The sequence below is a fragment of the Pongo abelii genome, chromosome 8 (assembly GCF_028885655.2).
Source record: "Pongo abelii isolate AG06213 chromosome 8, NHGRI_mPonAbe1-v2.0_pri, whole genome shotgun sequence".
NCBI lineage: Eukaryota > Metazoa > Chordata > Mammalia > Primates > Hominidae > Pongo > Pongo abelii.
Window position 1 is genome coordinate 106,630,696 of NC_071993.2, and position 22,480 is coordinate 106,653,175.

General features: G+C 39.8%; 2 protein-coding genes and 1 pseudogene across 6 annotated transcripts in view; 1 reads left to right on the top strand and 2 right to left on the bottom strand.

Annotated features, from left to right (window-relative positions):
- ENTPD7 (ectonucleoside triphosphate diphosphohydrolase 7) overlaps window positions 1-22,480 on the top strand; it is a 52,093-nt gene that overhangs the window by 18,007 nt on the left and 11,606 nt on the right. For all 5 annotated transcript variants that reach the window (XM_063727215.1, XM_063727214.1, XM_024253208.3 and 2 more), the window contains 7 exon segments: window positions 2,109-2,314; window positions 2,573-2,723; window positions 8,638-8,741; window positions 11,521-11,577; window positions 14,194-14,327; window positions 18,775-18,941; window positions 21,359-21,683. In XM_063727215.1, the coding sequence (XP_063583285.1) occupies window positions 2,109-2,314; window positions 2,573-2,723; window positions 8,638-8,741; window positions 11,521-11,577; window positions 14,194-14,327; window positions 18,775-18,941; window positions 21,359-21,683 (1,144 nt within the window).
- Window positions 17,730-22,480, bottom strand: part of COX15 (COX15 homolog, cytochrome c oxidase assembly protein (yeast)) — a 37,185-nt gene continuing 32,434 nt past the window's right edge. The window contains exon 9 of the mRNA XM_009245699.4: window positions 17,730-19,361. Coding sequence (XP_009243974.1) covers window positions 19,296-19,361 — 66 coding nt within the window. The 3' untranslated portion in view covers window positions 17,730-19,295. The remainder of the gene's footprint in view (window positions 19,362-22,480) is intronic.
- LOC103891711 (receptor-binding cancer antigen expressed on SiSo cells-like) lies at window positions 19,414-21,362 on the bottom strand (annotated as a pseudogene).

Consider the following 22,480-nt stretch of genomic DNA (forward strand, 5'->3'; position numbering starts at 1 on the left):
AATGATCCCTATACCTTAAAGCCTCTCACTTACATGGGCTTTTTTTTTCTATTTGTAATGCTGAATCTTGTTTTTAAAAGAAGGCTTTCCAAATTCCGTTAGCTTCAGACATCACAAAAGCTGGTTCTGAGAGGTTCTGTGTAAGAGCCTTGGAGATCTAGGAGTTGGCTTTAAAGACAATGTTGGATGAGCGGGCAGATAGCTTTTTTTTTTTTGGGACGGAGTCTCACTCTGTCACCCAGGCTAGAGTGCAGTGGCACAATCTCAGCTCACCGAAACCGAAACCTCCGCCTCCCGGGTTCAAGCGATTCTCCTGCCTCAGCCTCCTGAGTAGCTGGGACTACAGGCTCCCACCACCATGCCTGGCTAATTTTTGTATTTTTAGTAGAAATGGGGTTTCACCATGTTGGCCAGGCTGGTCTCCAATTCCTGATCTCAGGTGATCCGCCCACCTCAGCCTCCCAAAGTGCTGGGATAACAGGCGTGAGCCACTGCGCCCGGCCAAGTGCTCAGAAGTATTTTAATCAACTCTTAGTCTTTATTTTCTGAACTTTTAAGCCTTTTTCCTCAGAGTCTTCTACTATTTGCTTTCCCAGTGATTATTCTGTTAACAGTGGCAGCACAGTTCTGCTATGTGTATGATCTCTGTGAGTGTAGATACCCTTCACTCTCCTTGTTCTACAGATGAGGAAACAGTCTGAGAGAAGTTGATTAACTTGCCTAAGGTCACACAGCATAGAAAGCAATAGAGCTGAGATTCAAACCTTGATATGTTTCATGGAACACCTTTACTTATTTCATCTTCCTAATGTCAGCCAGCCAGATATCTTGGAATGAGAATCTGAAAAAATTCCAACACAAAATACTAATGTCCTAGGGGCCAAGAAGAATTATTATTATTTTTAAAAAGTATAATTTATTTTTTAAACTTGGTGGTAGGTACACAGGCGTTTGTTTTATTGTTATTCTTTATACCCTATACGTATTTTATTATCATTATCATTCTTTTTATGTTTATAAAATATTTAGGCCGGGCGCGGTGGCTCACGTCTGTAATCCCAGCACTTTGGGAGGCCGAGGCAGGCGGATCACAAGGTCAGGAGATCGAGACCATCCTGGCTAACATGGTGAAACCCCGTCTCTACTAAAAATACAAAAAATTAGCCAGGCATGGTGGCGGGTGCCTGTAGTCCCAGCTACTCGGGAGGCTGAGGCAGGAGAATGGCACGAACCTGGGAGGCAGAGCTTGCAGTGAGCTGAGATCACGCCACTGCACTCCAGCCTAGGAGACAGAGTGAGACTCCATCTCAAAAAAAAAGAGAAAAATATATATATGTATATATATATAATATTGTAGAAAAGAATAATTATTGTTTTTATGAATTACATTTTTAGTTAATGCAATTCTAGCAATATAAATACAAAACAAAAAGCAAAAAAGCAAAACCAAAAAGCCCAATCAAAAATATCACCACCCAGGCCAGGTGCAGTGGCTCATGCCTGTAATCCCAGCAGTTTGGGAGGCTGAGGCAGGAGAATTGGTTGAATTTGGGAGGCAGAGGTTGCAGTGAGCTGAGATCGTGCCACTGTGCTCCAGCCTGGGTGACAGAATGAGACTCCGTCTCAAAAAAAAAAAAAAATCACCTCCCAGAAACACATTAAATGAGAAATCATTTCACAATATTCTGGATGCATCTATACAGAAAGATAGAAAAGAAGTGATTAAGATTGTCTCAGTTATCTAGTGTGTGTAACAAGCTACCCCAAAACTTAATGGCATATAACAAAAAACCAGTTATTTATTCAGGGCTACAAGCTCTAATGCTTGAAAAAAGATTGCTACCTCAGCCAGTTTCAGAGCTGCCCCCACATGTGGGGACATCTTTTAGTCATCTAATTTCAGTGGCCTCTAGGCAAGTGAACCAGCTATTGTCTCAAGCACATCAGTAAATCTGTCAATATTGCTTCACTCATTGGTTAGGACTGGTAGTCCCATGTGTTTGGCACATGTAGGCACTTAATGAAGATTCATGAACAAATGAAGTAAGTGAGGGTGCCTTTCATGGACCTGACTGCTTAGCACTGATTTCTCTTTTTGCCTGACTTAGGTATTTGGCTCGAGTAGGGGAGCTTGAAGCTACTGATACTGAAGACCCAAATCTGAATTATGGACTTGTTGTTGACTGTGGCAGCAGTGGTTCCCGGATTTTTGTTTATTTCTGGCCAAGACATAATGGGAACCCCCATGACTTGCTGGACATCAAACAGATGAGAGACCGCAACAGCCAACCAGTGGTTAAAAAAATCAAGCCAGGTACTAATCAGAATATATTTTGTTGTCAATCTCTTTTAAGGCATGAAAGAGGAGAGAAAAGAAGGAGAAAGCAAGCCACCCTTTTCTTCTCGAGAGTCTGGGTAATGGGAAGGATACCTCATACATTGTCACCCCCTACCTCTCAAATAAATAAATGTTTAGGACCTTAAGGAGAACCTTATAGGGTATCAGTTTCCTGAGTCTTACGTGAGCCGCTTTTTAAAGAAACTTTTGTCTGTTTGTTTGTTTTAACTTAAGGAATCTCTGCAATGGCAGACACTCCAGAACATGCCAGTGATTACCTTCGTCCTCTGCTGAGCTTTGCTGCTGCTCATGTGCCCGTGAAGAAGCACAAGGAGACCCCTCTTTACATCCTCTGCACAGCAGGCATGAGGCTTCTCCCTGAGAGGTGAGATGCAGGGTCCAGGAAACACAGGAAAACGGTGGCACAAGAGATGAAAGGCCAGTTGCATGCACTGTCCTCTGTGGTTCCCTGGTCTATACCCCTAAACCCAATTATGACACAATCATTCATTCCCAACTTCTTGTCAGTTGCTGCTTTGGGATCAATATCTATCTGGGATGACTATAGTGATTCTTAGTTTGGATTGAGGGTTGGGAGTAGTGGTGATGGTATTAGATTTGGATCATCGGGCACATAGAGAACATAATTACAGAATAAATTAGGAAGAGGGTCACCTGATGACCTGGATACCTAGGGACTAGTCGGAGAGCTCTGGTAGGAACACTACCTTTTCTGTAACTCTGCCTAGAACCCTGGCAATAACTGGGGAGTCCCTCTTCTTGCTGCTACTGCAAAGCTCAGTCTCCATTGCCTTAGGCCTGTTTTCTCAGCCCCAGCCAGTCACATCATTTCCACTTGACCTTGGCAATTCAGCCTGACACCTTGCCATCTGATCCCTCTTCCTGCATTAGAGGAAGAGGAAGAGAAGGCTGTATTTAGGCCAGACTCCTTGTTTGTGATTTCTCTTCTTTGGTACCACCTTGATCCATCCATACTTATGTAGGTCTAGGGTAAGAATGAGCTCCCTGAACTTTTTTTTTTTAATGATTTTTATTTTATTGTGGTAAGGATACAACGTGAGATCTACCCTCTAACCAGATTTTTTTCTTTTTTTTTGGAGACAGGGTCTGCTCTGTTGCCCAGGCTGGAGGGCAGTGGTGTGATCACAGCTCACTGCAACCTCTGCCTCCCAGGCCCAGGTGATCCTCCCACCTCAGCCTCCTAAGTAGCTGGGACTACAGGTGGGCACCATCACACCCAGCTAATTTTTGTGGAGCCAGGTTTCACCATGTTGCCCAGGCTGGTTTAGAACTCCTGGGCTCAAGTGATCCGCTTGCCTCAGCCTCCCAGAGTGCTGGGATTTCAAGCGTCAGCTACCATGTCTGGCCCAACAAATTTTTAAGTATACAATACATTATTGTTGACTGTGTGTACAGTGTTGTACAGTGGATCTTCCGTGCTTATTCATCTTGCTTAACTGAAATTTTGTGCCTGTTTATTTCCCTTAGCATATTGTCCTTAGTGTTCATCTACCTTGTCACATATTGCAGAATGTGACAAAAAAAAGGGCTTTTTTATTTAAAAAAGTCTAAATAGTATTCCACTGTGTGTATATACCATGTTTTCTTTACATATTCATCTGTCAGTGAACATTTAGGTTGTTTCCACATCTTGGTTATTGTAAATAATGCTTCAGTGAACATGGAAGGGCTCATATCTCTTTGAGATCCTGATTTTAAATCTTTGGAATGATTAGCCAGAAGTAGGACTGCTGGATCATATGACAGTTTGTTTATTTATTTATTTATTTATTTATTTATTTATTTATTTATTGAGACAGGGTCTCGCTCTGTTGCCCAAGCTGGAGTGCAATGGCTTGATCTCGGCTCACTGCAACTTCCACTTCACAGGCTCAGGTGATTCTCCCACCTGAGCCTCCCGAGTATCTGGGACCACAGGCATGCGCCACCATGCCTGGCTAATTTTTTGTATTTTTTTCTAGAGATGGGGTCTTGCCATGTTGCCCAGGCTGTTCTTGAAGTCCTGGGCTCAAGCAGTCTGCACGTCTTGGACTCCCAAAGTGCTGAATTACAGGCGTGAGCCACCATACCTGGCCTATATTTTAATTTTTTGAGGAACCTCCATACCGTTTTGCAGAACTGCTGCACCATTTTGCATTCCCACCAGCAATATGCAGAGTTTCCAGTTTCTGCACAGCCCTGCCAACACTTGTTGTCTTTTGTTTTTTGGATAACAGCCATCCTGACAAGTGTGAGGTGATGTGTCATTGGGGTTTTGATTTGCATTTCCCTGATGACTAGGGATGTTGAGCAACTTTTCATATGCCTGTTGGCCATTTCTATGAATGGAGAAATGTCTATTCAAGTCTTTAGCCCATTTTTACATTGGGTTAATAGGATTTTTGCTGTTGAGTTGTAGGAGTTTCTAAAATGTTTTAAAGATTAACCACTTACCAATGTATAGTTCACAAATATTTTTTTCCCATTCTGTAGTTTGCCTTTTTACTGTTGTTTCCTTTACTGTACAGAAATTTTTAGTGTGATATAGTCTTACTTGTATATTTTTTGTTGCCTGTGCTTTTGGTGTCATATCAATGAGACCATTGCCAACCTTAACTTTAGAATTCATCCTCCTGAAATGTTCATGGTCTCATAGGCATCAGGTATTTCCTTATTAGCTTAAATATTTTCCCTTGGTCAATAGCAGTTTTTTTTTTTTTTTACAACATTTAAATTTTATAGTTGGCTTTCTTTCCTTAAAACAACAGCAAACAACAAAAACCTCAGCCATACATGTAGGGCTCCAAGGCTTATGTCAGACATGCAGACAACATAACATATAGCAGCAATGCTTCTTTCAGTGGACTTTTTTTCACAGTTACTGGTTTACTGACTGGTTTACTGTCGAGAAGCAGATTATTTATATAGCCATTTGTCAACATGAGAGATTTTTTAGTTCCTTATTACCCCATACATTTCAGTCTTTAAAAAATTTTTTGTTTTGTTTTTATTTATCTTTAAAACCAAACTTTAAATATTGTAACTGCAGCCTTAACTCCTTAAGGGAAATCTTAAAAATGAACAAAACAAAACAATACAACTTACAACCCTGCTACCCTCTCAAAACTGTTTCATTTTTTTGTATTCTGTCCTCTCTGTTCACATATATGTAATTTCCACAAAGTTGCAATCATACTGTGCATGCAATTAACAGTTTTTATTTGACATAGGTAATATTCATATTGTTCAAAAATTTTAGAAACCCTGGGAAGAATATAGATGACACAAGAGCAGGTGCCACATCACAAAGTCTATAAAAAGCCAAGGAAAGGGGAGGGAGGCCAGAGAAAAAGCTGACTTGGAGGTTAAAAAGGCAGAATTGACCAGCTGAGCTGGGCAGAGGAACCCACTTGGTAGTTTGGCTACCTTTAGTGTGTTCGGAGCAAAGGAGATTGTTGCCTCACCTCCTGGCACTGTTCGGTATTACCTCTGTCAAAGAAGTTTCCATCCAAACAAAACTCACTGTGTAGCTCCACCTTTTTGTCTAAGATGTTAGTTGTCAATGTGGAAACTCTGAATATTAATATTTATTGTATCTAAAGAATTTTTAAAGAAATTTGCCTTTTTTTCTCTTTCAACTTGTTTTCTGGTCACCTCTTTAAATAATACATACATCTGTTCTAGGCTTATAAAATTATTGCTGCCTCTAAGTCCAAGCTAGTTGTTGGCATAAATGTGACTATCAGTATAAGAACCTGTTGTATGATTAATGGTTTGCTAATTTATTAGCATTTGTAAGCAGATTCAAAATAGGGTTGAATCATTTAGACTATATTTTGAATTTATTAGCATTTGGTTTTATTTCTTTGCCAAAGGCCTGGACTAACAGAATTTTTTCTACCTCCCTTTTATTTTGCAGTTAAAAAAAATCCCTTAAAAATTACAACATAATACAAGGTGGTGTTTAATAAAATAATAATTTTTATTTTAGGAAATTTCACGTGTATAAAAGTAAAGAGAACAGTGCAGTAAATCCCCATTTACCCACCACCCAGCTTTAACAATTATCAACAATTTGCCATTTTAAAGGCATTTTAAATAAATAAACTATATTGAATTTTAGAAAATGAAAGCTTTATCCTGTCACTATGTATACATGAAGAATGACTTGGGTTTTTGTTTTTTTAGCATAAATGGAATCACATTATACATACTGTTTTGTAAAACGTATTGGACATCTTTTATCTTTTCATGTCTATACATGTAGATATAAGTAGACTTCATTTCTTTTAACATCTGTATAGTATTACATTGCATGGCTGTGCCATAAATTATTTAACCAATCCCTATGGTATGGTATTTCCAGTTTTTCATTGTTATAAATAATTTTCATTGTTACAAATAATGCTGCAGTATTTCTCTTTTTTACTTTATTGTCTGATGATTTCCTTGGAATTAATTTCTAAAAGTATAACAGGTGGATCAAAGGTTAAACACATTGAAACATTTTGAAACATGGTCCTGGATTGCCCTTTAGAAAGGTTGTACTAGTAATTTATTTGTTTATTTATTGGAGATGGAGTCTCCCTCTATTGCCCAGGCTGGAGCGCAGTGGCATGATCTCGGCTCACTGCAACCTTCACCTCCCGGGTTCAAGCGATTCTTCTGCCTCAGCCTCCCGAGTGGGCTTACAGGTGTCTGTCACCATGCCTGGCTTTTTGTATTTTTAGTAGAGACGGGGTTTCACCATATTGGCCAGACTGGTCTCAAAATCCTGACCTCAGGTTATCCACGTGCCTCAGCCTCCCAAAGTGCTGGGATTACAGGCATGATCCACTGCACCCAGCCTGTACTAGTAATTTGCATAACTAACAGCAACATATGTTGGTGCCCATTCTTCCATATCATTGCCAAAACCAGCGAACCCTCTGAGGCGTTTAGAAGCATATCCAATAGGGACAGAAGAATACCCCTTCTTGATCCCCATTTGAGATTCTTATTTCAAGAATTTAATATGTATCACAATGAACTTTTTAAGAAACTATACTTGACATTATATTGGAAGATTATTACTTCAAATATAGATCTTCACTTTGAAGTGCTAACAACATTCTTCATCAAGTAGTACTGACAACTGTCTGAGCCAGCAGAATATTTTTGTAATGAATATTTTTTAATCCAAGATAACTTGTCTTATTTTAACTAACATTTTCTCTAGATTCATATTATTACTTCTAGCTTTGTTTCTTTGCTTTCCTTTGCTTGATAATATTGATTACATGCTTAAAATGTTAGAGGAAAGACAACCCTATAGATATGAAGTTTCAAATGTTTTCCCCAAATTGGAAATGTTGTTATGCCCTCTGGATTTTGATCCTGATCTAGGGTTTTCAAATGGTAAGATTTTTACAATGAAAAAAAAATCAACCCTTGAAATATGGAAAAGGAGATTAAAAAGTTAATTGTGGCTGGATGAGGTGGCTCACGCCTGTAATCCCAGCACTTTGGGAGGCCGAGGCAGGTGAATCACCTGAGGTCAGGGGTTCGAGACCAGCCTGACCAACATGGTAAAACCCCGTCTCTACTAAAAATACAAAATTAGCCAGGTGTGGTGGTACATGCCTGTAATCCCAGCTACTTGGGAGGCTGAGGCAGGAGAATCACTTGAACCTGGGAGGCAGAGGTTGCAGTGAGCCGAGATCACGCCATTGCACTCCAGCTTGGGCAACAAGAGTGAAACTCCATCTCAAAAAAAGTTAATTGTTAGCTTATGTAAAGGATTATATTAAAACTTGTGGAACCAACCGTACATCTTGTGTGGTAATGTGAAGCATTGTTTCTATGTTGTGTAAGATTTGAGGATGAGATTGTGTTCCTTAATTTAACATCTTTGTTTTACAGTAGTGAGGAATAATGTAATTACATCAATTTTATAGATTATGCAACTTGGCTGCAGTTTCCTGTGGCTTGTTTGTACTCAGCCTGTGAGAGTCATAGAACCATAGTCTCATAACCTTATCTTTTAACAGTCTTTGAATAATAACGTCATATAAGGGGAAGGTATTACTATTACCATGTTGCCTTTTAGGTAGGAGGCTATACCTGGAGGCAGTTTAAACTTTTAAAATCAAAGGCGGTACCAAAAAGAAGCAGGGCTGGACAAGTAGATGAGGTAGGTGAACAGTGAGGTCATGACAAGGCTAAGTAGGACAAGTTGAGGCAGTTTATAAGAAGAGAGTTTAGTGACTAACTTTGGGATTTTTTGTTCTTTCTTGCAGGAAGCAGTTGGCTATCTTGGCTGACCTAGTGAAAGATTTACCACTGGAGTTTGACTTCCTCTTTTCACAGTCTCAAGCAGAAGTGATCTCTGGGAAGCAGGAAGGTACTGGGCCTTAAGGGGTGTAGCTGGTACACCTCTAAGCCAACCATGGCACAGCCTCTCTAACGGGTGTTTAGAATTATTCTATATATCTGATTTTAATTTTTCTGCCAATAATTTTCTTGATTCTGCTACATAGTTGATTTGATTATTTGCATATTTTGCATTGGCATCTGTTTTAGAATGCTGGTTCTGGAAGTCAAAAATGTATATCTCTTTTTAACTTAGTGCTAAGCACTATGTTTATAAGAATGTATTAGTATTTAATGATTTCAGTTGGATATTTGGTTAGCTAACTATACTTTTGAAAACATATATAGTTCTAGGAGTTGTACTGAGTTTGTCAAAGTCAAATGTAAGGTAAATTATTAAAGTAAGGAGAAACTTTGATTTCGAGGGATGATCAGAATGAGTTACTTTTGTTTTGTTATGCCTTCATTGCAATTACTATGCAGTATTGATAATTCCCTGGAATCTCACACTATTGGGTTTGTACTTTTAGAGTGAATATGTGTTCTCATGCAGCCAAATGTGGCCAGTTTGATGAATTCTATTTCCATTTCTTATAAACGAGAAGGAGATCTTATATGTCTTCTAATTGCAGCATATACATGGGAAAAGATTTACCTTTTAAAATTTCAGTATTGCATTTTTCAGTTGTAAAATTTCTATTTCGATCTTCTTAATATTCTATTTCTTTTCTTTTTCTTTGCTGAGACCTTCTATCTTTCCATCATTGTACGACTGCTCATATTTCTTGGGTATATGGTTGCTCTAATATCTTTGATAATTCCAATATATGTGTCATCTCAGAGTTGGCATCTTTTGATTGTCTTTTCTCTTATGAGTTGAGATTTTCCTGGTTCTTTGTATGCCAAGTATTTTTATATTCCATCCTGGTCATTTTGAATATTACATTATGAGACTCCGGGTCCTGTTTAAATCAAAGAGAACTTTTGTTTGTTTGTTTTAGGAGGCAGTTGATCTCAAGTTCTGACCTGCTTTCTATAGGCTGTGATTCTTTTTTTTTTTTTTTTTTTTGAGACAGAGTTGCACTCTTGTTACCAACGCTGAGTGCAATGGTGCGATCTCTGCTCACTGCAATCTCCGCCTCCTGGGTTCAAGCGATTCTCCTGCCTCAGCCTCCCAAGTAGCTTGGATTACAGGCATGCACTACCACGCCTGGCTAATTTTGTCTTTTTAGTAGAGACAGGGTTTCACCATGTTGGTCAGGCTGGTCTCAAACTCCTGACCTCGTGATTCGCCCGCCTCAGCCTCCCAAAGTGCTAGGATAATAGGCGTGAGCCACTGTGGCCGGCCCGTGATTCTATTAGTTCATTTTTCTTTACTTTCTTTCTTTTTTTTTTCTTTGAGACAGAGTCTTGCTCTGTCATCCAGGCTGGAGTGCAGTGTCGTGGTCTCAGCGCACTGCAACCTCCACTCCCTGGTTCAAGCGATTCTCCTGCCTCAGCCTCCCGAGTGGCTGGGACTACAGGCATGTGCCACCACGCCTGGCTAATTTTTTGTATTTTTAGTAGAGACGGAGTTTCACTGTGTTAATCAGGATGCTTTCGATCTCCTGACCTCATGATCCACCTGCCTCGGCCTCCCAAAGTGCTGGAATTACAGGTGTGAGCCACTGTGCCTGGCCTATTAGTTCATTTTTCAAAGCCTTGGCCACTGCTATTTGGATTTGTCTTGTGTGTCAGCCAGTGGCTAATCTGGAACCTGGGCAGTGGCCTAGCCTGTAGTTCAGTTCTCAGAGCTGTTTGTATATTGTTTAGGGTCAGATCCATGTATTTGTAGCTTGGAGGTGAGCCCAGGGGTTCATACACAACTTTGCTCCCTACTGTCTGTGATCCCTCTGACACTTTCTGGTTCCTTGGAGCTCCCTTTCATGATCCTCCTGTCAGAATACCAGGGCTTTAATTTGCCCACTCTCTGCCATGCACTTCTCATGACTGCATCTGCATCCAGGGCCAAGCGGTGGGAGGACAGAGGGAGACAAAATAAACAATAGGATTTGTTTCACAGTCTTGAAGCTACAGCTTCTCTGGTCAGAGAAAAGAATTCAAAGCCCTCAGAGTTTTAGGTACCTGCTCAACTTCTACCTCTGTTGCCTGAGGTTAGAGAGAACAAAATAAGAAAAAAAAAAAAAGAAAAAAAAAAGCAGGAGATTTCCCTTATTTTCTCTGAACTTTTGGCATTCCTTTTTCTGTTCTTTGGACAAGAAAATGAGTTGAAGTTCCTCTGTTCACACCTGGTGTTTACTTTCATGTTTCAAGCTGCTCTTAAGTCTAGACCAGGTAATATCTGAGGGGGAAAAAATGGGATACTCACTACTGGCTTGGTGGTAGTTTAAACCCTGGTCTCTTTCCTGGTGTGCTCATTATCATTTACTTTCAGAGTTTCCAGAAAGCTGCTCCATGCATTCTATCTAGTTTATATTTGTATTCAGTGGGGAGACAAGATTGCCCAGAACTAGAACTCCAAGATTTACATTTTTTCTTTTTTTTCGATATCTTCGTGACATTCAGATGATTTCTATTTCTTAAACATTTGTTATACAATTAATTTCTATTCATTGAGGAAATTTAGAAGATGCAAATAATTTTAAAAGGGAAAAAATCACAAGATGAAAGATTTGAGATTCCTACATTGAGAGTAGGGAATAAAATACTATGATTACCAAGAAAAATAGGAAAGAGAAGCCCTAAGGGAGAGGTGTATACATGGCATAGCAGTAGAGAATTAAGTGAGGGCTTTTCTATTTCTTACTTAGGGGTTTATGCATGGATTGGAATCAACTTTGTTTTGGGAAGATTCGACCACGAGGATGGTGAGTAATATTGTCTTTTTATGACAATTTACCTAAGGGCTGAAGATTTAAGTTATAACCTATCAGTAGCATGTAAATGCAAATTTTGAGTTGTTTTTCTTTTTTCAAACATAAGATGCTTCATTTTCCAGTCCTAATTTGCTTTATTTCTTTTTAACTTTTTAATATGGAAAGTTTCAAACATTCACAAAAGTAGAATAATAAAATGAACCTCCATGGACCCATTACCCAGGCTCAATATTTACTAATGTTTTGCCATTTCTCCCCCATATCCCCCCATGTATTAAAGGTTTTTTTTTCTCCTTGAATGTTTTAAAAAGCAAACCCCAGATGTGTAATTCTTATTATCACGTATGTCAGTATGTATCTACAACAGATAAGGGGTTTCAAAATGAACAAAAAATATATCCATAATGCCATTTTTAAACAATAGAATTAACAATTTCTAATATCATACGATACCCATCTAATACCCTACCCAGGTATAGATTTTCCTGATTTTCTCAAGAATGTTTATTTGTAGTGGGCTTGTTCAAATCAGAATCTGAACAAGGGTCATGCATTGCATTTGATTAATATGTCTCTTTAGTCTCTTTTAATCTATAATGGTTAACCTTACCACCTCACTCCCCTGCCTTTAAAAGCAAGAAAAAATTGGATCACCTGGTAGAAAGAATTTGCCACATGCTGGATTTGATTGACTGCATCTTTGTGGGGTTAACATGTTTTCTTTAACATGTTTCTGATCCCCTCATATGTCCTTTAAACTGGAGGTCAGATATAGATGTTTGATTAGACTCAGATTCAATTCCATCTGCAAGACTAAATCATAGAAGGCGCTGTGTGTTTTCCACTACTCACATCAGGAGTTTTGTAATGTCTGGTTGACTCACTTTTTGTCATGCTCAGACTGATCAGGTATTGAGGGTTCAAGTATTAGATCAGCCTGATCTAATTTAGTATTAAAATTCCTTATCTGCCTTTCACGGAATGGTTGTAATAGCCAATTGTGATCATTGCTTAGACATGTTTTTCATTAGAGATTGCAAAATGGTGATATTTCTAATTCTGTCATTCCTTCTGCATTTAACAGCTAGAATTTTTATGTAATGAACTTTTCTTGATCAACTCTTTGGTTACCCTGACATATAGTTCTTATGGGAAAGACAGAATAAATCCTTGATTCTTTTTATTTGTCACATTTCTGAATAATGAGTTGGTGTCTAGCAACTTCCAAAGGTAACCAGTGGAAAAAAAGTTTTAATTATTATTATGAACTCATGGATTTTAATATATTAGATGCATTAGAGCCCATTACATTATTACTATTTTTAGGAGCATCTTTAGGTTGGCTCCCATATCCTTTTAATATGACCCCAATACTCTTTTATATTCCCCTTGCTATCTGGTACAGCAATGTATTCCAGGGTCATCTTGTATACTTTCTACCCTAGACCTGGCATTGGCCTGTTTTTAAAAGAGCCCTGGTTTCTATTAGTAAAAGATGGTATTTAGAGATTATTTATCCAGATACCACAGGTGGTCATTACTCCTGGGATATCATTGCTTCTAGGCCTTTCAGTGAACAGAGCTAGGAAATATGTACTTTTTAGAAAGAGAAAAATAAATCATGAGTTCATAGTCATATTTCTGACTCATATGTAAGATTATAGGGTGCTATTAATTTATTTGATTTTTATACCTATATCCTTTTTGTTCTGTTACGCTGAATCTTTTTTCCTAAAGATATCGACATAAACATTTATTTGTTTTATTCCACAATATATTTCATAATTTTTTTTTTTTTTGAGACGGAATCTTGCTCTGTCACCCAGGCTGGAGTGCAGTGGCGCGATCTTGGCTCACTACAACCTCCGCCTGTCGGGTTCAAGCGATTCTCCTGCCTCAGCCCCCTGAGTAGTTGGGATTACAGGTGCGCAGCACCATGCCCGGCTAACTTTTGTGTTTTAGTAGAGACAGGGCTTCACCATGTTGGTCAGGCTGGTCTCGAACTCCTGACCTTGTGATCTGCCTGCCTCGGTCTCCCTTCATAATTTTTAAATAATAAAACCAATAATATTGTTAACAAATAAGACTACTGGGATGTAGCTTAAGGTATTTCTTTTGTCCTTAGGCTATATCCTACTAGGGATATAGTCATGTTTAAGTAATTTGCAATAATTATTCTTTGTGTAATATACAGTTGATTCAGTTAGTATACTTGTTTGCTTTCTTTTTTTTTATTTTGAGACAGATTCTCTGTCACTGATGCTAGAGTTTAGTGGTGCGATAATAGCTCACTGCAGCCTCAAACTCTTGGGCACAAATGATCCTCTGGCCTCAGCCTCCTGAGTAGCTGGGACTACAGGTGTGCACCACCATGCCCAGCTAATTAAAAAAAAAATTTTTTTATGAGAGTGTCTCACTATGTTGCCCAGGCTGGTCTTGAACTCCTCGGCTCACATAGTCCTCCCACCTTGGCCTCCCAATGTGCTGGAATTACAGGTGTGAGCCATGGCACCTGCCTGCTTTCAAATTTTTAGGGATTGCTGTTTTCGGGGTTTTTTCTTAATTTTGTTTTTTAATTACTAGAGACTTTTTGTTCTGTTATTTCAGAATCAGATGCTGAGGCTACCCAGGAATTGGCAGCAGGACGGAGAAGGACAGTAGGGATACTGGATATGGGAGGAGCCTCTCTCCAAATTGCTTATGAAGTTCCTACCTCAACCTCTGTCCTTCCTGCAAAGCAGGTACTTTACCTTTCAGGGAAATTTAGTTGCTAGGAATGCTAGTATTTGAGAAGGAAGGACATTGTCTTTGGACTTAGACCAACCTGCCTGGCTCTAAATATTTGTTCAGATACTTGCTAGCTTGCGTTATCTTGAGTAGGTTACGTCTCTGAGCCTCAGCTTCCTCCTGTGTGAAAAAGGGATAATAATAGTATCTACCTCATAAAGTTATGAGGATGAAATAATACCATGTTTGTAAAGCATTTAGCAAACTGTCCAGCATAAGTGTTCGATGCATTTTAACAATTATACTATACTAGGTATCTCCTGCGATTGCTGAGGATAAACATGATAATGCATTTACATTCTGGAGCACAGTATTTGATACATATCTATTGTTCAATAAATGTTATTCCCTTTCCCCTTACTGATGATTCCATTCTGGGCCTTCTAATAATCCTTACCCCACTAGAATGTAAAGAATGTATTTTGAGGGAGAAGTTTCATCCTACACAGACACTTTTTGTATACCCATTATGTACACCTATTATATATACCCATTATGTGCAAGGAATAGACAATATTATATACAAGGAATAGACATGTTAGTTACACTGTCCCTAAAAACTTATAATTTATCTGTCAGTGGAGACAGCTTGTGATATCAGGGAGACTGTAGCAGTGCTTAACTTGATCTAAACCAGGGCTTCTCATCGTTGACACTCCTGACATTTTGGGTCAGATAATTCTTTGTCATCAGGGGTTATCCCATGCATCATATGATATCTCTTGCCTCTACCAGATGTCAGTAACAACTCTCCCCCTTCCAGTTGTGACAATCAAATTGTCTCCAGACATGGCCAGATGTGTGGGGCAGAGTGGAAATTGCCCATCATTAAGACCATCTGGTTTAAACAGAGAGCTGTGGCAATATGGGGACTAGCAGGGCCAACTCGGTTTGCAAAGTTGAATGGGAGCCATTCAGGCTTCATGGAAGGTAAAGTATTTACCTGGGCCTTGGATGAGAGTAGGTTTTTTTTGCAGAGTGGAGGCTGAGGGAAGGCCACCTGCATGGAGGGAACACTATGTACAAAGGCACAAAAAAAGCAGCACAGAGACCAGAATGTCCAGGGAATGATGAATAGCCTTTTGCAGTATAGGATTTTCAGGTGTGCTAGTAGTTAAGACTGGGAAGATAAGATGGAACTAAATCATGAGCAGTATTGAGTGCTATCATAGGGGGACTGGCTTTTATTTCCATAGATAGTGGAAAACCACCAAAGGTTTTTGAGTAAGGTAGTCACGTGGGCCTCGGTTTCATTTATAAAATAATTAAACTGTGAAGGTCCTTCTCAGCTCTGAATTTTGTGATGATGTTAATTGTGTGACTGTGATCTGATCTGTTTTTTGTAGTGAAAGAATTTTTGTGTCAGTAGGAGAAAGAATATAGGTCACGGAACCTTGAGTGAGAAGTAATAAAGGGCTGAGTTAGACAAAGTAAGTGGAAATGAAAGGGAGGGGACAGATTTCAGGGGATAGTTTGGAGTGAAAAACCAATGTAATTGAGCGATTGATTGTGGTAGTGTGAGTAGGGTGGGAGGATGGCCAGCAGTGCTGAGGATCTATCCTAGATAACCAGAAGACTAAGGAACCCAGTCACTGAGAGAAGAGCAACAGGGGTAAGGGCAGGGGTGATATTAAGCAAACAGTATTGTCCTGAGAGATCTGGATGAGAGCGTCTATCTGGTCTTCTAGTTCAGAAGTTGGAAAACTAATGACTTAAATTTTGGGTATACTGAATTTAAGATACCCAAGGAACATATGTGTGAGAATATCCACAGGACTGTTGGAAATGTGAGTTTAGCAGTCAGCAGAGAATTTCATGCTGGGGTTGGAAATGTGGGGGACTAACTAGGTTGTGATACTTTTTAGTCTATATTTGTTAGTATGTATTCAACAGGTAAAACGAAGGCATGGGTCTGATACTAAGAAATAGGTGACAAGTGGGAATGGGGCTTCAAGTCTTAAAGAAATGACTTGTGTGTGTGTGCAGATTTAGAAAGAAACACTGTTATGGAAAGCAACACTGGTACAGAATGCATACTTGCAAGCAACAAATTAGATTTACATATAGCAGGCCAGGCACGGTGGCTGACGCCTGTAATCCCAGCACTTTGGGAAGCCAAGGCGGGTGGATCACCTGAGGTCAGGAGTTTAGGACCAGTCTGGCCAACATGGTGAAACCCCGTCTCTACTAAAAATACAAAAATGAGCTGGGCAGGGTGGGCAGGCACCTCTAATCCCTGTTACTCAGGAGGCTGAGGCAGGAGAATCGCTTGAACCTGGGAGGCAGAAGTTGCAGTGAGCCGCGATCACACCACTGCACTCCAGCCTGGGTGACAGAGTGAGACCCCATCTCAAAAAAAAAAAAAAAAAAGTAATTACACATAGCAATATAATGGCTCTTCAAGATGAATCTTAGTGCTTGGTAAAAATGAAAGAAACTATGAGACAATGGCATTTAAAACATTTTAAATAATCCTGAATGCCTAATATATTTTCTTGTACAACTCACAAAGTTATGTACATTCACAAAGTTGTGCAGCCACCACTATTAAATTCCAGAACATTTCATCACCCCAAAAAGAAACCCTATATTCACTCCCCACTCATTTCCCATTAGCAGTCACTCCTCATTCTCTCCTCTCCCTACCCCTGACAACCATTCATCTACTTTCTCTCTCCAGTGGATTTGCCTATTCCGGACATTTGGTATAAATAAAATCATACAATATGTGGTGTTTTACATCTGGCTTCTTTTATTTAGCAAAATGTTTTCAAGGTTCAGCCATCTCGTGGTATGGGTATTTCATTCCTATTTATGGCTGAACAACATTCCATTGTATGACCAACCATGCTGTATTTTGTTTATCCATTTATCAGCTGATGAACATTTCAGTGGTTTTCCCTTTTTGGCTATTATGCATAGTGCTGCTGTGAACATTCATATACACATTTTTCTATATACATAAGTTTTGTTTTGTTTTGTTTTGTTTTTTGAGATGGGGTTTCGCTCTTGTCACTCAGGCTGGAGTGCCATGGCACGATCTCGGCTCACTGCAACCTCTGCCTCCCAGGTTCAAGCGATTCTCCTGCCTCAGCCTCCTGAGTAGCTGGGATTACAGGCACCCACCACCATGCCCGGCTAATTTTTGTATTTTTAGTAGAGACGGAGTTCCAACATGTTGGCCAGGCTGGTCTCAAACTCCTGGCCTCAAGTGATCCACCCTCCTTGGCCTCCCAAAGTGCTGGGATTATAGGCATGAGCCACCATGCCCAGCCCAGCTTTTGGATCTCTTGGTATATACCTTGGAGTGAAATTGCAGAGCACAATGGCATTTTCACAAATTAAAAAGAAATACATTCAAAACAAGAATCCTCATTTTATAATAACACATATATACAAAAATTATACATAACACATTAGAATGGTTGCCCATGGCAGAGAGTGGGAATGAGAGTAAGTATGAAGATAAAAGGGAATAAATAAATAAAGCAAAAGAGAGGCTTTGCCATGATAATGTGGGATGAGCTGAGGAATATGATTAATTCAGCCTTGAGGTTCAAGAAAAAAATATAGCACCTTTTCATTGGAGGTACAATAAAATTGAACTTTCCCAATCCCCAAACCTGTCACAAGGAACCTTAGGGCTTCTTGGATAATTTTAGAAAAGGCCACAGAACCGGGCACAGTGGCTCACGCCTGTAATCCCAGCACTTTGGGAGGCTGAGAAGGGCTGATCATGAGGTCAAGAGATCAAGAACATCCTGGCCAACATGGTGAAACCCGTCTCCACTAAAAATACAAAAATTAGCTGGGCATGGTGGCACGCGCCTGTAGTCCCAGCTACTCAGGAGGCTCAGGCAGGAGAATTGCTTGAACCTAGGAGGCGGAGGTTGCAGTGAGCCGAGACCGTGCCACTGCACTCCAGCCTGGTGACACAGTGTGACTCTGTCTCAAAAAAAAAAAAAAAAAGAAAGAAAAGAAAAGAAAAAGAAAAGGCCACAGAATAGATCTTATGATGATCCACAGAATTCCTTAAATTTATTTTTATTAAAGGATTTTTTCCTATTAAAATAACACATTCCCATTGTGGGGAATTGGAAAATACAGAAAAATACATGTGAGAAAATATCTGTAGTAATTCTACCTCCTATATAACTACAGATAGTGTTTTGGGTTTCTAATTTCATATTTAGTTTTTAATTTAGTGTCTAATTTGTACCTTTTAGTGCAGTCTTGTCATTTTGTGTCTTTGTTTAAAATAATGCTATGAGGATGAAAGAATGCTTAAGATGTTTTAAAGAGTAGTCATAGAAATGAAGCCTGGTGTATTAGCAATGTCATAGCTTTCTAGAAGGCAACCAAAACTAAAATTCCCTTTTTTCTCTTGGTATTGTATTATAGGAAGAAGCTGCCAAGATCCTGCTGGCTGAGTTCAACCTGGGCTGTGATGTGCAACACACTGAACACGTGTACAGGGTTTATGTCACAACTTTTCTGGGTTTCGGAGGCAACTTTGCCCGGCAGCGCTACGAAGACCTCGTTCTGAATGAAACTCTTAACAAAAACAGGTACATTTGACATGGGATCTGAGTTTCTGAAATATAATGTCAAGCTGCAGATATTAGGGAGAAATATTCGCATCCTCCTAAGACAGATAAGTCCCTGCTTCCTCCTTCTTTCTGACTACCCCTGCCAATGGGGTAGCATCTCTTAAAGACCTCTATTAGCAGTCCCACTCTGGGTGGAGGGTACATTCTGATCTTTGTTATTAGGTCTCATAAAGTACAGTAGCTTATTGTGATCTCTTGCTGTTTCCCATATTCAGAACTGACATCATGGGAAAAGGGAGATGAATTAAATTGCCAATTTAAAATGTACAATATATAGTATAGCTGCTAGCAGTTCCTTCTGCATGGAAGTGTTCAAGACATGTTTGTTGAATTACAGTGCAGTTGCATCTTTTGTGGGAGTTCAGTTCTGTAGTATGTCTAAAAGATAAAAAGCAAGCATAGTTAAAATTAACTTTTAAAATGGTCTCTCATCAAATTCAGAATAGTCAGTTTTTCCTTTAGCATTGGACAGATCACAGATTCTTCATTTGAGTACCAGATGAAGTAGTTAGACCATAATGTACAAACAGTGGTGGGATTTCTTGTTTCTTTTTTGTTTTTTAAGTCTGTAAAATTATTTATTTTATCATTAAGCACATTGAAGGAAAGCATAAGAGAAAGCAGAGTTCTTTTCCATCATTAAATTTACACAAAATTCTGGAATGAAACCAGTGTAATTGGGTGATTGATTGTGGTGGCGTAGGTAGGGCAGGGAGGATGGCCAGCAGTGCTGAGGGTCTAGCCTAGGTAACCAGAAGGGTGAGAAACCCAGTCACTGAGAGAAGGACCACAGATGAAAGGGCAGGGCTGATCCTAAGCAAACAACACACTTACCTACGTATACTTAACCATTTAGCTATGAACACTAGCTTGAAGAGGTACTGGTATATCCCGTTTGTAATAATTTATCCACAGCAATCAATTATCTTATATTGACAGCATGTTGAAGAAAATATTGTCCCATAAGTCTATTTTGTTTTTGTAAGTCTTAGTCTCTAGGAGTTCAAGGTGCTTTGGGAGAATCCTGGTGCCCTGGATGATTGACTAATGCATTAAAACCAAGTGGTGTGTTTGTATTCTGAAAGTACTCCTAAATCTATACAAACATTGCTTGGGTTTAGGTGCTCAGATGTCTCCTGCAGGCACTATGATGTTTGAAGATCATTTGTTGTGAAAGTTTCACACCAGTTTTGGTTTTCCTTCTTCATTAGCTGCTGTGCTTCCTTTTCCATTTTCTTCTTTTGTTGTTCTACTCCTTTCTTTTCTGTCTGATGTTTTCTGCTGCCTCCACACTACTTCTTGCCAGACTGCATCTTCTTCTTCCCATGTGTTAGTATTTGCTTGCCAAGTAGCTAAGTCACCTACTTCAGGTGACTGATGAATAAAAGGCATATCTTGTGTAGCTGCCAGTCTACTAACCTGTTTCCTGAGATAGCAAAATGATCATTGTCTCTTCTCAATAACAATTTTCTGAGTTTTCCTTACAGTTGGTGTCACATCCTTAAAATAGTCGGTTCCAGTTGTTGTAAAGTGTTCGGTTGCACTGCCTCATTCCATTCTCACCCTCGGTCTTTACACTTGCGGGTGCATCCTCATTCTAAGAAGTCCACTCTTCAACATCTGTCTGTTTAGGAACTGATGAATAATTAACTGCAATTGGCAAAGTTACTTGGACCCAACTTAATTTCTGTCCTTGGACAGATCTTCATACTTATCCTTTTGAGGAATGAGAATACGGTTGCTAGGCAAGTATAAACTCGAAATAACTGGACCTGTGTTATGGCCATGGTGGGAATCAAAGCTTTGCAGTCTTCTCCCCACTCAGAGGCTCCAGGCTCTGCAAGTGGCTTCCTGGAGCTGGTGCTGTGCCTGTTCTGTTCCAGCACTGCTCATTCAGAGGCAGGCATGGGCTCCATCACCATTGCCAGCCATTGCACATGGGCCACTGCCATGGTCTGCTCTTCAGGAATCTCTCCCCACAGCCCTTCCCACCTCACCCGCTACCAGTTGTATTTTTAGACATTAGAACCACACTCCGCACGATAAGGTCCTTGCACTTTTAGGAGGTATGTGGGAATGAAGACCAGATGGAGAACAGCAGATTCACATCTCCAATTTCACTACAGACTAGGAAATACACATGTTGACTAAAACGTCGAACAGAATTGATCACCATATTCCTCTCTTTTTTTTCTAAATTTAACTTGCTGAAGTTAAATGTTTATGTGATGAAATTGCACTCCATCCTCGTTTCTAGAGATATCATGAAAACCAGTAGCAAGGTATTTCTGATGCACATTGTGTTTCTTAGACTAGGTTGAATACAGGCATGACGTGTTTTTTTGTTTGTTTGTTTGTTTTTGTCATTGTGGCAGATTGCTGGGTCAGAAGACAGGTCTGAGTCCCGACAATCCATTTCTGGATCCCTGCCTGCCAGTGGGACTCACAGATGTGGTGGAGAGGAACAGCCAAGTCTTGCATGTCCGAGGAAGAGGAGACTGGGTGTCTTGTAGGGCAATGCTGAGCCCCCTCTTGGCTCGCTCCAACACCAGCCAGGCCTCACTCAATGGCATCTATCAATCGCCAATTGACTTCAACAACAGCGAGTTCTACGGCTTCTCTGAGTTTTTTTATTGTACAGAGGATGTGTTGCGCATTGGTGGCCGCTACCATGGGCCAACATTTGCCAAGGCTGCTCAGGTAAATTATTAATGATAAACATGGCTTATGCTGGCAGCAGCCATTTATTGAATGCCTCACTCTGTGCCAGCTGTTGTGCAAAGGGCTTTGCATACAGAATCTCACTTGTTCTTTGCAGGAGCCCTTTGAACCCTCATTTTACAGATGAGGAAGTGGACTCAGAGAACTTAAGGATCTAGCTATGCTGTACTGCCTTCTAATTAACTAAATTTCGTTTCCATGGATGTCATATCACCCAAATTATTACCCAGGTGTAAAATTTTTGTGTTGGCTAATGGTTTTTCTTCCAGCTTTCCAATAGTCTTGTTTAATGTTTATGCCCAAGAAATGTCACCTCCAGTATTTTTCCTCTTGCTAGCTATTCTCTGTTGTAATGTGCTTTTGGAGATGATATCACCCAGAGGGGCAAGTCCATCTTTCTTTTGGTTTGAGGTATTAAGAGGCAGAGTGGTATGGGGTCCCTGGGAATATTAGATGTTGTAAAAAGCAATGACGATGGAAGTTTGTTTAGATTTAAAATAGAGGAGTAAAAATTCACTTTGAGCATATATAGGACTCAAGCATCATATTAAATCACTGGTACCTGGACAGATGAAAGTTTAGCCAGCTTTCTATCATTTTCTGCTTAATTTAGGGCCATCTCTTTGAATTGTTGTGTGTCTCTATCTTTTTCATCAGAGAAACTAATGGGAGAATCTGTCCTCATATTTCTTTTTTTTTTTTCTTGAGATGGGGTCTCGCTCTGTCGCCCAGGCTGGAGTGCAGTGGCACGATCTCAGCTCACTGCAACCTCTGCC